The 14,200-nt window shown below is 41.5% G+C and overlaps 1 protein-coding gene across 1 annotated transcript in view; it reads left to right on the top strand.

Moving 5' to 3' along the window:
* The window catches only part of LOC144505380 (putative G-protein coupled receptor 139), a 96,230-nt gene that overhangs the window by 81,167 nt on the left and 863 nt on the right, over nt 1-14,200 (top strand). The window contains exons 2-3 of the mRNA XM_078231496.1: nt 11,937-11,994; nt 14,168-14,200. The exon at nt 14,168-14,200 is cut by the window's right edge and continues 863 nt beyond it. Coding sequence (XP_078087622.1) covers nt 11,937-11,994; nt 14,168-14,200 — 91 coding nt within the window. The remainder of the gene's footprint in view (nt 1-11,936; nt 11,995-14,167) is intronic.

Genomic DNA, 14,200 nt, shown 5'->3' on the forward strand with positions numbered 1-14,200 from the left:
TTGATTTTGCTCTGTCATTTCTCAGATGAATTGGTAAACCGCTCACGCCTTTTACATCAAACATTTTAAGTCCCAGTCCGATCTAAGCATCTCCGAACTATTACTTCTCTCGAACTAATTTCTTCCTCAAGCTGCCCTACTGTCTCTGCTTTAAAGCTCAGGGCTTTAAGCTGAAGCTCCAAGTCTCTCTTTTTTTTCTCTTCATTTTCTAACATCTGCCATTCCAATTCAAATGTTGTCATCGTAAGGTTTATTTGAAATGTTCTCCCTTTGTTTTCCTTTACCCTCACTCTTTCTTCCTGTTTTTCAACTTTCCCCATTTCTATTTTTCTTTGTATTTTTTTTTGGCCACACAATTGCCACACCTTTTGAAAACTTTGTCTATCCGGCAACACATGAACATTTAAAAGTTTCACTGTACTTCCATGTACATCGGATATCTTGCACCATGCAGATAACACTCGCTGTAACACATCTATCATTTGCATCGATATAGCTTTAGTTACAATTAAGAAATCATCCAATTTTATATACTTTGTTCTCGGTCATGTCGTACCTATTGTTACAGCCATGTTGCAATCACACCCTTTTCAGCACATACTACCTCACATGATTCAACAGTTTCTCCACTGTCATTTATTTTAAAAGTCACACAATTGCGAACACACATGGAACAATCCTTTTTCAAGTCCGCCAATGAGCCACCAGTTTTGTTAAGAATCCATCTGACGTTAGATGCAAGTGTATCCCAAAGCCTGTCAAGTGAAACAAAATAATGTTTGTTAATGTAAATGAAAGCAGAGAACAATAAGAAATGCTGCAATACGACAAAGGTTGTCACAGCCGAGAACGCCACGCACATATAGCATTTTAGGGAACTAAATTCTCCCCTCTTTGTTTCCTACCTATCTTCCTGAATTCTGAGAAACATATCTTGCCCCAAGTCAGCATCCTATATTATATAAGTTTGAGGTAAATACAGCAAATAGTTATTGGCCACATGTTACCCTCAGGTTTAAGCAACATTCTGGTGGCTCAGCCTAGGGCTTTGATTCGGGAATCTAACAATTGCTTGAAGCCAAGAATTATGTTCCTTGGGAGAATTCTGCTTCCCAACTGGTTGATTATGATCTTGACTGATTACCGGCTGTTTTCCTCTCCTTCCACTTTGAAGAAACCTGTAGAAATATGCTATAAGTCCACGTTGCTCTTATTCTAATCAATTATGCCTTGGCCCAGCATATAACCATAAATTATATTCTTATCTCTCCAGTTTTTCATCACTTTGGAACAGAAAGGTCTTTGCTGAATTGTTCGAACAGTAACTTAGGAAAAACACATGATTCCCTGCTGCGAAGGTAATTTGCATATCAACAATCTTATCAGTTCTCATTTTTATGCAATTGTTGACGTTGTTTTATGCAAAACTTCGAAAACCTCTTAAATCTTCATCTTCTTCAAATACCTTGACACTGGAACTATGTAGACCTACAGAACCTCACCAGAAACAGCCTTCCAGTGTCGAAGCTACCCATTGGCAATTGACCTTTATTTTCCTGCTACTGACAGACACATATCGCCCGCTTTCTCCATCGCCCTGAACCTTTGAGCGAACTTGTCTTCAGACTTGCTATTATTCATTTGCACTACACCAGCGACAGTGCCCTCGTCATCCCTCCTTCCAACTCCTCTAAAATCAAAATGTATGTTTGTCAAACATGAACGCATTCATGTAAAGCAGCTGATCAATTGCGACTTCGAAATATATATATATACTCCGAATTCTGCTGATGCTCATTTAGCCTCGCTGCTCTTTTGAAATCCTTGGGTTGAGCTTCGTGCTTTCTATTCATGAACAGTTCATGGGACCTCTGCTTTTTTAGTTTTTGTGTTCTCAACTTCATATTTCTTGGTTTGTCCCAGTTTGGACGATCTGATAAATGTACAATGCAGAAAGGTAGTTAACAAATGTATCAATCTCACAGAATGACTCATGAGTGTTGTTTTTCTAATATAGAATAGATGAGGGAAACCTGAGGGGGATACACGAGACACTCGCTCGCTTCGCTGTTCCAATCATGCACAGCCAGGACAGTCAAACATCAGGTATAGTTCCACAGTAAAGGCTCTTGACAAATGTCTCACGAAACATTGCAGAATCGGTTCATCACGGGGTTTGATGCAGACTAACGCTACATCGTGCCATCAAATGCTTAAATGACAAAACAAATGGTATAGGTACAGAGTAAATCACTCTCTACAATGTCTAAGGGAAGAGGTCGTAGGTGGGCAGACAGCGATGACGAGAGTGTCAAAACTCGATGGAATGCTGAGGGCGGTTGATGAGGCGGCTTGAAGCAAATGGAAGGAGAAATTGTAATAGAGAGAGAGGTGGAGAGATAAAGTGTGTGTGTGCGTGCGTGTGTGTGTGTGCATGTGTGTGTCTAAGAGAGAGAGAGTAGGGGGGAGCGGATGGTTACAGTGGTAGCAAGAGAGCCAGAAATGAGAAGAGAGATGCATTTAAGTAATTTCATGCCGTCAAGCATTCCAAGCCTCTTCAAATATGTGTTCCAAATAAAAATCTTTACACCAATTCATGGAGATAATCGGATAATTGGAGGGAATGTGAGCTTCTCATTACATGACAGGCAAGAGAGATAGGTTGAATGGCTTTTTGATACAAATTGTTCCACTCAGATCGCTGAAAGCTACATTGGTGGACTGAATGCAAATGGAAAACGATGGGGGAGGTGAACCGATCTCCTGTATTTAACTCAAAATAGTGCGATGCTTGAATCTGAAGCAAAAACAGAAAATGCTGGAGAAATACAACAGGTAGGATAGCATCTGCGGAGGCAAAACAATGCTGACGTTTCGAGCCTGGACAACGCTGAGTCAGAGGCATCCTGGAGGTTTGTGGGGAGTGAAGAAAACAATAAGGATATAAGTGTGCTCGCTGTTTGAGCAGCTGACAGACAGAAGGAGGGTAGTAGGCTGAAACATTTTGGTGAGGGAGGGTTGAAGGTAACGCAGTTTGTTACAGATCTCGGACGTTTGCTCCACTCAGTGATGGTTATATGTGGGATTTCACGTTCAGGGGTGATTTCAGAGGTACAGAGAATGATAGGGCACGAGGAACTTACAGAGGTGGGACTGACTCTGCTGATAGAACAAAGAAAAAAGAACAAAGAAAATTACAGCACAGGAACAGGCCCTTCAGCCCTCCAAGCATACACCGTCCATGCTGCCCGACTTAACTATAACACCCTACCCTTCCGGGGACCATATCCCTCTGTGCCCAGCCTTTTCATGTACTTGTCAAGACGCCCCTTAAAAGTTACTACCGTATCAGCTTCCACTACCTCCCCTTGCATCGAGTTCCAGGCACCCATTATTCGCTGTGTAAAAAATATGCCTTGTGCATCTCCTTTAAAACTTGCCCTTCGCATCTTAAACCTATGTCCCCTAGTAATTGACTCTTCCACCCTGGGAAAAAGCTTCTGACTATGCACTCTCTCATTGCCTCTCATAATCTTGCGGGCTTCTATCAGGTCTCCCCTCAACCTCCGTCGCTCCAGTGAGAACAAACCAAGTTTCTCCAACCTCTCCTCATAGCTAATGCCTTCCATACCAGGCGACATCCTGGCAAATCTTTTCTGTACCCTTTACAAAGCCTCCACATCCTTCTGGTAGTGTGGCGACTAGAATTGAATACTATATTCTAAGTGCGGTCGAACTGAGGTTCAATAAATCTGCAACATGACTTGCCAATTTTTACACTCAATGCCCCGGCTGATGAAGGCAAGCATAACGTATGCCTTCTTGACAACCTTCTCCACCTGCATTGCCACTTTCGGTGACCTGTGTACCTGTCCACCCAGATCCCTTTGCCTATCAATACTCTTAAGGGCTCTTCCATTTGCTGTATATTTCCTATCTGTATTAGACCTTCCAAAATGAATTACCTCACTTTTGTCCGGATTAAACTCCATCTGCCATCTCTCCGCTCAAGTCTCCAACTGATCTATATCCTGCTGTATCCTCTGATGTTCCTCATCGCTATCTGCAAATCCACCAACCTTTGTGTCGTCAGCAAACTTACTGATCAATCAGTTACATTTTACTCCAAATAATTTATATATATTACAAACAGCAAAGGTCCCAGCACTGATCGCTGAGGAACACCACTTGTCACAGCCCTCCATTCAGAAACATATCCTTCCACTTCTACCCTCTGTCTTCTTTGACCGAGCCAGTTTTGTATCCACCTTGCCAGCTCACCTCTGATCCCGTGCGACTTCACCTTCTGCACCAGTTGACCCCGAGATGAGCTCCTAATCTTCTAATCGCATAGTCATCTTTTTTTGATTGGCATACATTACAGCGATAAGTAGGTGTGTAGGACTGGAGAAGTTTATTGAGATAAAGATGGATGAGGATGTGAAAGCTCTTCAAAATAAATATAAAATTTTTAACATTTAATTGTTTCTGGTCAGAAAACAATGCAGTTCAGAATATCAGGAGAATGATAGGTATATGGGACTTAGTGTGATTTTAGTCACGGAGATTGATGCTTTCGAGGATATGGAGAGTAGACACCCAGAGAATAGGAGGCATTGCTTTGAACCAGACGGGTCTGGATAAATGAAAGAAATGGATGAAGGATTGCACAGCAAATACACTGAGACAGGGTTTATCTGAGACAGGGACACGATTAACATTCTGGGGGTTGCTATTAACAAAAACTGAACTAGGTTAACCACTTAAATAATGTGGCGACATGAGCAGGTCAAAGGCAAGGGTATCCTTTCGAAAGAAACTCACTTTCTGACTACCCAAAGCATTTTAAGGCATTATTCTGGAATGCTTCCCACTTGCCTGGATGAAAGCTTGACACAGTCAGGACAAAGCAACCGGTAATGTTGCTACCTATTACACAACCATTCAATCCCTTTGCCACTGATGAGAATTGATGTGGATAGAGTTCTAACAACACCAGGTTAAAGTCCAACAGGTTTATTTGGTAGCAAATACCATTGGCTTTCGGAGCTATGCTCCTTTTTCATTTCCACATTTCCACTCCATCTGACGAAGGAGCAGTGCTCCGAAAGCTAATGGTATTTGCTGCCAAATAAACCTGTTGGACTTTAACCTGGTGTTGTTAAAACTCTTACTGATGAGAACTGGCTGCCGTATGCGCCACTTACATGTTCCCTCAGCTTGCAAACACATGACCACTACCATCCTGAAAGTCAAGAGCAATAGGTAACTGGGAACACGACCACTGGACTCACCAGCCTGATTGGAAATATATCGCTGCTTCTTCACTGCTGCTCAAACAAAATCCTGGAATTCACTTTGTAACTGAACTGCGGGTGTGCCTACAACTCAGGGAATGCAGTCATTTAAGAATTGAGTTCTCCACCAACTTCCCAAGGGCAACTAGATTTGGGAACGAAATACAGCAAAGGCAGTTATGCCAACATCCCGTATTAGTTTTTATGAAGTAATGAGGCGGCCTTCCGGAGAGAAAAAAAAAAGATGACAATGCGATTATAAGATTAGGAGCTCATCTCAGGGTCAACTCTCAAGATTCTGCGTGCCGGTTGATCAGGAACAGTTTCCAGAGACAGGGGTGGAGTTGGTGAAAATTCAGTAATCAAAGCAAATGTACCTCCTCCTACCAAACACCTAGGTTTCTCTTCCCATTGTTCCTCCTCTCCCCACCACCACCCCCACCCCTTCCCACCCCTCCCCAAGTCTGCGGAAGGTCACAGCTGCCCACCCAATCTCCTGGGCTACGGCTCGTGACGACATGATCATAAGAATACTGAACGACGGCCTGCGTTGGCAGGGGCATGGAAGAGGGGTGCATGGGTGACGGGGTGGGTAGTGGCCAGAAGATGGAAGGAATAGAGATTGCCAGAGATCAGGTGCGATAAATGCGGAGAGCATAGATTACATGTTGCTACAAATTACGATATAAATACATAAATAATAGAGGATGACAGCATGCAAACGGGCACTTCGGCCCAACTTGTCCAAGCCGCCCTTATTTTTTTTAAACACTCAGCTAATCCCAATTGCCCGCATTTGGCCCATATCCCTCTATACCCATCGTACACATGCAACTATCTAAATGCTTCTTAACACATAAAATTGTAAAATTCTACCTCTGGCAGCTTGTTCCAGACCACCAACCTCTGTGTGAAAAAAATGCCCCTTTGGACACTTTTGTTTCTCTCCCCCCCCCCCCACCCCGTCACCTTAATTCTCACCTCATATTGACACCCTATGATTTCCAGCATCCCCAGCATCTCGAGCATCTCCAACCTTTCGATTTATAAAAAACTCATTTTCTTTTACTGCTCGAGAATACCTGAAGAGTTGCGAACCAAACAACCAGAGGTGTAGGATATCATGTGCTTGCTGTTTCACAGGTGATCCTTCAGGGGAATATTCTGACTATCCTCTTATTTTTTCTTCTCAGTTCCTCGATGTAAGGTTTTGTCATGTGTTCACATCTGCTTTACGTTTCTGCTTCCTCCTATTAATTTATTTCCTAGAATCCATATGCTGCCTTCCATCATTGTCAATTTGCCATCTGTGAGTCCGACTGTGTAATCACGGCAGGGCATCTAGAAATTTCTAGTCTTTTTCTCCAATTGGTCCTTGATATGTTTTATTGTTTCTACTTACTTATTTACCGTCCTTTGAACAAATGTCCTTGACCCATACACCGTGACGTTCCGTCCATTTATACCTGCTAATAATTTGTACTCTCCAATGTCGCCTTAGCGAAATTAAAGTTTAAAGTTGAAATTCAAGTCGTTCATAGAATCATAGAAACCCTACAGTACAGAAAGAGGGCATTCGGCCCATCGAGTCTGCACCGACCACAATCCCACCCAGGCCCTACCCCCATATCCCTACATATTTTACCCACTAATCTCTCTAACCTACGCATCTCAGGACACTAAGGGGCAATTTTAGCATGGCCAATCAACCTAACGCGCACATCTTTGGACTGTGGGAGGAAACCGGAGCACCCGTAGGAAACCCATGCAGACACGGGGAGAACGTGCAAACTCCACACAGACAGTGAGCCAAGCCGGGAATCGAACCCGGGTCTCTGGAGCTGTGAAGCAGCAGTGCTAACCACTGTGCTACCGTGCCGCTCGTTCTTTTTGTAATCATTGAACAAACAGATTATGACAGCCGAGTTAATTCCTTTTTGATGGAATTTATAAATGCTATGATTGAATTGTATCCCCACACAGACCCTTCACCAAAAACTGGACGAGTTTGATCACATGCAAATATAATTGGTTGCTGTTTTAAACAACAATTGAAACTTTTCTTCAAACACTTCTTGGAAAATAATGCAGAGGTAATGGTCTTCAATAACAACTTACAGGAGGTGGGTTTGATCTACTCAGAGAAGAGAAGTTTTGGGGATTTAGATCTCATGTGTTTTAATGAATAATCTTTTGTTCTAATGAACGGCCTTCATCCTTCAAGAACTTTCACTAATCCCTAACTTCAGAGTTCCCTATTGACAATGTGTCTTTACAGGATGTGTATGGCTGCTCTTTTCTCCTATGGAAAACACATCATGTAATGTTTGTATCGCAGCAGTTGGCCTTCTAGCCTGTGTTGTTCTTGCTGACTGGCTTCTATGTCATGTAATCCCATCTCATTTCCCCTCTACTCATCAATGTCCTGCAATTTGCCCTTATTATCCAGTTTGCTTCTATTTGATTCTCACTTCACACTCTCAGCCAGTTTATTTAGCATCCTCACCATGTTCTGGCTAAAGCAAGCGTTGACTCATTTGGCAGCAGATTAAAACTGTGTCATTTAGATTGTGACATGTTTGCCAATGGAAATCGTTTTTTGTTTCAATCTACCTGGTTGTGATTTTGAAATCCTCTACCACATTTTATCTAATCCTTCTTTGTTGGAAGGAGATCAACTTCACCTTCTCTAATCGATGTTACTGAACACTCCAGCCCTTGCATTATTTCTCCGCGCGTTTTACTCTTTCTCTCCATCTCCCATATCCTGAACAAATGTATTGGGTGATTTGGACTCAAATAGTTTGATTTTAAATCTTCCTCTCGCCTTGCCAGTCTCTGGTATACTTATGTTGCCTTTTCACCTCTCGATTAGAAATATTAAAGATTCAATCTCTGCCATTTCCTTCTTTCACGCAGGGCAGCACACTTTGGTCATTTTCTTCTTTCATCGAATTGATGTTCCACAGACACATTCGTACTTTCCATGAGTGCCACTTTCCTTCCCTTTCCGGAATTCTCTATCTCAATTTCAGTGAATAGACTCGGCATGAATACTTACTATAAAACAGAATTCCACAGTGACATTGACCATACTTCCGTTTCGTTTGCTTCTGTGCAGCCTTTGTATATTTTTTCCTTAACCTTTGTACTTGTTTGGATGATGCAACTTCTGAGCTTCTGAAATGGTTTTCTAAACCTCAGATGTTGAAACCCCACACTATGGTCTGAAAAGACACGAGTCATTCTGCTGCATTTCCCAAAATACTGTCCTCACTCTTTGCCCTCCAGAAAGGAATCTAGCATTTCGCTTATTCGTTCCTTCAAACAAAACCTCCGCTACATGCACCATATCCTGCTGCTCCATTCTCAAAATCTTCAACTTTATTCACTAACCACAGATTCTTTTTGGTGAAAGCTGAGGGTCGACCTGATAGAAGTTTACAAAATTATGAGAGTAATCGGTAGAATGTCTTGTCGGAATCTTTTGTTCTCATGGTAGAAATGTCAATTGCGACAGGACACATTTTTATGGGATAATGGGGAAAATTTGAAAGAGATGTGAGAGGCAAGATTTTTTTTTAGCAGAGCGGGTGGTAAGTGCCTGTATTACGCTGCAGGAGGAGGTGATAGCAGCAGATACAATAGCATTGATTGAAAAGCATCTAGACAGATAGATACACGAATAGGCAGGGAATAGAGGGATACAGACAGCGTAGAGGAAAAAAAAATCCTTAGTTTAGAAAAGCATTGTGTGTCGGCACAGGCTTGATCGGACAAACAATATTGCTTTTCTTTCTTTTTCGTGCCTCTCCCTGTTCCTCTTCCGTTTCAAAATGTGTTTACTGGCAGGCCTCCACCAAACTCCAGCCAACAAAACACTTCTCTCGTTCCTTCCTAAACATGCAGGACATAGAACTCTTGTCCTTTCAACTAAGGCTATTTGGTCGTCAGACCCAGAAGTAAGGGACCATTCGACATATGAATCATGTCTCACGAAGAAATAACATAATTGCTGATATGACTGATTGGGCCGCACGGTGGCACAGTGATTCGCACAGCAGCCGCCCCGCGCTCGGACCAGCGTTTAATTGCGGCCTTGGGTGACTGACTGTGTGGAGTTTGACATTCTCTCCTGTTTGCATATTTTTCCTCTGGGTGCTCCGGTTTCCTCCCAATATCCAACGATGTGCAGGTTCAGTCGAATGCCCATGCTAAATTGCCCCTTATTTTCTCAAGGTCACGAGGTTAGATTGATTAGCCATGGAAAAGCGTGGGGTTGTGTGCTTGGGTAAAATTCTCTGTGAGAAAATCTTTGCAGACTCAATGGGCCGAATTACCTTGTTCTGCACTGTGTGGACTCTATGATTCTATGAATTTGTCATTCGTGTACCAGGACATCTTTGTCTCTCTGTATCACAGCATTCTGCAGTGTCTTTCAATGTGAATAATGCTCTGCTTTTGTAATCGACCTAACCAAGTGGGCAACATCAAATTTCCCACATTGTGTGTCACACGTTCAAATTATGCCCCTTCATTTAATCTGCAGGAACTTTCTGTTCTCCTCATAACTGTGTAGTTTTCCACCAATCTTAGAATTTTTTGGAGAATTGAATGCATTTAATTAATTCATATTGATTGCAAATCAGTGAACCAGAAGGTTTCATCCCTGTGAATTCAATGCTTACTTTATACCAAACTTAAAATGAACTGTTTACCCCAATTCTATGATTCCAATTAATGAACCAAACCTATATCCACGCTAATCTATTAATACTGAGAGCACCTTTTATGTGGCATATTAACGCAATATCTTTTTTTTCCGAAATATAAATGCATTAGATTCATTGATGTCCATTTCCCAATCTGACTGATATATCCTCAGAACATTCTAATAAATACTTAAAACACAATGTTTCTTTCGTGAAACCATATTTCCTGCTCTCGATGTTGTTCTGATTTTCTAAATTTCTTGCTGCTCTTTTCTTTAATGAATTCGTGTATTTTCCCAATGACAGACATTCGGCCCATTGTTCTGGAATGTTCTGTCTTCTGTCTTCCTCATTCCATGAACAGACAGGTTACGGTGCCATTTTCCAAAACACTGATATTTTCAGAATCTGGATCAGTTCAGAATTTCAGAAGCAATGCATACTCTATCTCTGCATCGATTGACTGCAGGCCTCAGATCCATGAAACCTGGATTGTTTGGCCCTCGTATATTGCAGGCCCTTTTTTCATCTTTTCAATTTTCACCATCCATTTAACTTAGTGCAGTTTCCAGGACACCAGTTGCTATGCAAGCCATAGATAGACACATTTCTGAGGATTTTACAGAGATTTGAGAGGATTGTATGATACTTGTATTTCGGGTTTTCAGTCATTTGATTGCACATGTGTTTTAATAGTATTGTAAAGGGCAAAGGTGGGCAAGAGTTTTCAAAGGGTGTTCAGGATAAGTTTATTGCAATAAGCTGCTGATCTAAAGAGAGAGGAGGCATTGCCAGACTACTTTCTTGGGATGAGGTGAGCCAAGCTGGGTATATAGAAAAACGTGAGCGATGGTGTATCATTAGGTTTATGTTGATAATTCGAAAGGACAAGGGATGATTTCAACCATAATTAATGAACTCTAAGGATAGGATGAGATGACATTTGGCACAGAACAGCTGCAGTGCAGGGCGGCACGGTAGCACAGTGGTTAGCACTGCTGCTTCACAGCTCCAGGGTCCTGGGTTCGATTCCCGGCTCGGGTCACTGTCTGTGTGGAGTTTGCACATTCTCCTCGTGTCTGCGTGGGTTTGCTCCGGTTTCCTCTCACAGTCCAAAGATGTGCGGGTTAGGTTGATTGGCCAAGTTAAAAATTGCCCCTTGGAGTCCTGAGATGCGTAGGTTGGAGGGATTAGCGGGTAAAATATGTGGGGGTAGGGCCTGGGTGGGATTGTGGTCGGTGCAGACTCGATGGGCCGAATGGCCTCCTTCTGCACTGTAGGATTTCTATGATTTCTAAGTTAGGTGGGAGATATTGTCTGAAACACTGGTGGCGTTTAAAGTGATTCCCTTTGCTAATTTAATTAATCCTGTCAATATGCATATATAAATCACCCGTGATTACCACTGCACCTTTCTCACAAGCCCTCATTATGTCTTGCTTTGTACGATACCCCACTTCAGAAGTAATGCGGGGAACCTCAATTTACTCCTATCTGGACGCTATTTCCTTTGTTTTTCTTCTATTTCCGCCCAAATCGATGCAACTTGTTAGTCATTAATGCCAATATAATTTCTTAATACAGCTTTGTTGTCATATTTAACCAGTAAAACACCGCAGCCTCCTGTTCTATCCTGTCTGTCCTTTTAGAATACTGAGTAGCTTTGGCCATTCAACTCCCAGTCCTTGTCCTCCTGTTACCATTGAACTGACATGAGACCGAGGCATGGGAGTCATGATGGTTGCAGGATGATTACATCACTTCTGTTCGCTGTTTAATACAGTCTCCAGTTATAATTAAGCATTGCATGTCGTGACGTTTGTTCAATAAATGAAACAAGTAGGGATTCAATTTAGTCTCAGTGCTTCGTTCATTCCATCCACTGGGAACTTGTTCTGTTGTCATAATTTGTTTGTCCTATTATAAGGAAAACAAGTTTTTGAACATTCTTGCAACATCAGTATCTCCGTGGAGATCCAGGGAAGGTATAAATGCTAGTGTACTGGAACGAATCACATCAGATATTAATTCAGAGGTATAATCTGCTGAACAAAGGGTGAGGGTCATTCCACACAGAAAATGCATCGACCAATTCAATGGGTCAGGAAAATATTCTATCTGCTTCTTGCATTAGTTGGTGTTCCAGGTAAGTAGCTAAAATAAGTTGTGTAGTACAGCTGTACAGTACATAAGCTTGTTTCTGCTATAAATCGGTTTCTTATAATGGTGCATTGTGTTGAATTGTCAGAATTATTTAGACTCTAATGCAACAAAGTATTTGTAGCAATTGAATTTCTTGAATTATTCTTGTGGTCATATTGTGTTGCACCAACTATTTCGAGCTTACCCATGTCATTAAGTTGTTGGATTCAGTGCAATAGTGTTTCTGTTGAATCAAACATCGAAGCAGGAAAAACAAACATCGGGAAAGGAATTTCCAAGGCGATGAGTTGACATAAGTTATACTGAATGTTGTGACAAACTGGAATATAGCATCTGACTCCAGTAATGATGTGTTAGTGTTTGGCAAACTAAAATAGTCCTGTGTTTGGGTCAGTAACTGGATAGCAGACCAAAATTTGTCAATGCACAATATAATTCAGTCTGGGAAGATACTTTACTCATCCTAAGGAAAGTTAATGATCGCATTGTCTGGTAACGATTGATCTTCTTCCCCAAGTGTGGTCCTGAGAATCATTAGGTCCTGGGCTTAGTATTTTTTAAGAGGTTATCCATACAAACATTACGAGTGAAATCATATCTATGACCATGAAATGCTCAAGTTTAAATCATAAAACGTGGAAACTCATCCCAGCTGGTTTACTTCAATCTTTATCTTCGGCCTCAAAGCCTCTCCATTCCAGCTGTTCTAATCTCCATTCCTTCCTCGCCATGGTGAAAACCCGCTCCTTGAACAAGTTTTAACTTTTAATTAACATTTTACACACGCTCCATCTATGTATGTACACTGTGCTTGAGGAAGGATGAGAAGGCTTTAGAAAGTGGATGGAGGAAATTCCCAGGACTGATTCCAGAGAAAACGAACTGTAGATATGTGGATTGATTGGAGAGAGTGCGTCTATCTTCTTTGGAGAAAATAAGGCTGAGACGCCATTTGATGTGGATATTCAAGATCCTGAGCGGTACAGATAGACTAAATAATGAGAAACTGCTCCCACTCAAGAGAGCATCAAGAACTAGAGAAGAGATGCAACATCATCGGCGCAACGCGTGAAAGAGATGTGACTTTATTTTCAGCTAGACTGTTGTTGAAATATGGTTTGAACGTCCTTAAAAAATGGTGGAGGAAGGTCCTTTTTAGGTATGGAAAGGAAATCGGCATGCAAATTAAATAAATAATGTATAATGTTACATGGGTAGGACAGCGTTGTGGTACTCGTTTGAACGTTCTTTCAGAGAGCCAGTTCCTACATAATGTGCCAAAGTCCTCCTTCTGTACTTTAAGTACTCTATGATACTATGTTGTAGTAATTCCACCTTCACACCATTCATGAATAAAATATTGCCTGTGGAATATTTTTTGTGGATCCATAAATAGTTTCGCCTGGTTTTGATAAAACTGAGACTTGCATAACCTCATAGGTGTTACAGTTATCTTATCCACGTTCAAAATCTCGAACCCCTCGAAATTTTGAAATTATTTTATTGGGTCAACCCTAATCCTTTTCGTATCCATGCAGTAGAGACTCGTTATTTTCAGTTAAGTCACACCTACACAGTTTTGGTGTGGTTTCCATAATAATAAGCATGGGCAAAAGATTTGACATGTATTTCACCTGAAGATAGGAACGCAAACAAGAGGCAATAAGTGTCTAACCACGTCTCTATAAAAAAACATATCGTCTCTTATTTTAGTAATTTTCCATGTAGAAATTAATGCTGTGCTTTGATCATGCTTGAATATTCACATTATTATTCTTCTGAATGCAAATCAGTGAAACATCAATAGCTCCGTTCCATAATGCAGGGAATGACCCGAGACGAATCATGTTCTCCTATTTGAGAGAGTGTTTTGAGTTTGCGAGGGAATCTGGAAACGGCCGAGACCCTAACCGTGCTTTAATGCTGCAAAAATGCACGCTATGTCCAGAAAGGGAAGACGCCTCTTATGATATATGTTCCTCCTATCTTTTGCAGTTAACTCAGTGGCAATCGTCATTCTGTCCCATG

The sequence above is a fragment of the Mustelus asterias genome, chromosome 16 (genome assembly GCF_964213995.1).
Source record: "Mustelus asterias chromosome 16, sMusAst1.hap1.1, whole genome shotgun sequence".
Taxonomy (NCBI): Eukaryota; Metazoa; Chordata; class Chondrichthyes; order Carcharhiniformes; family Triakidae; genus Mustelus; species Mustelus asterias.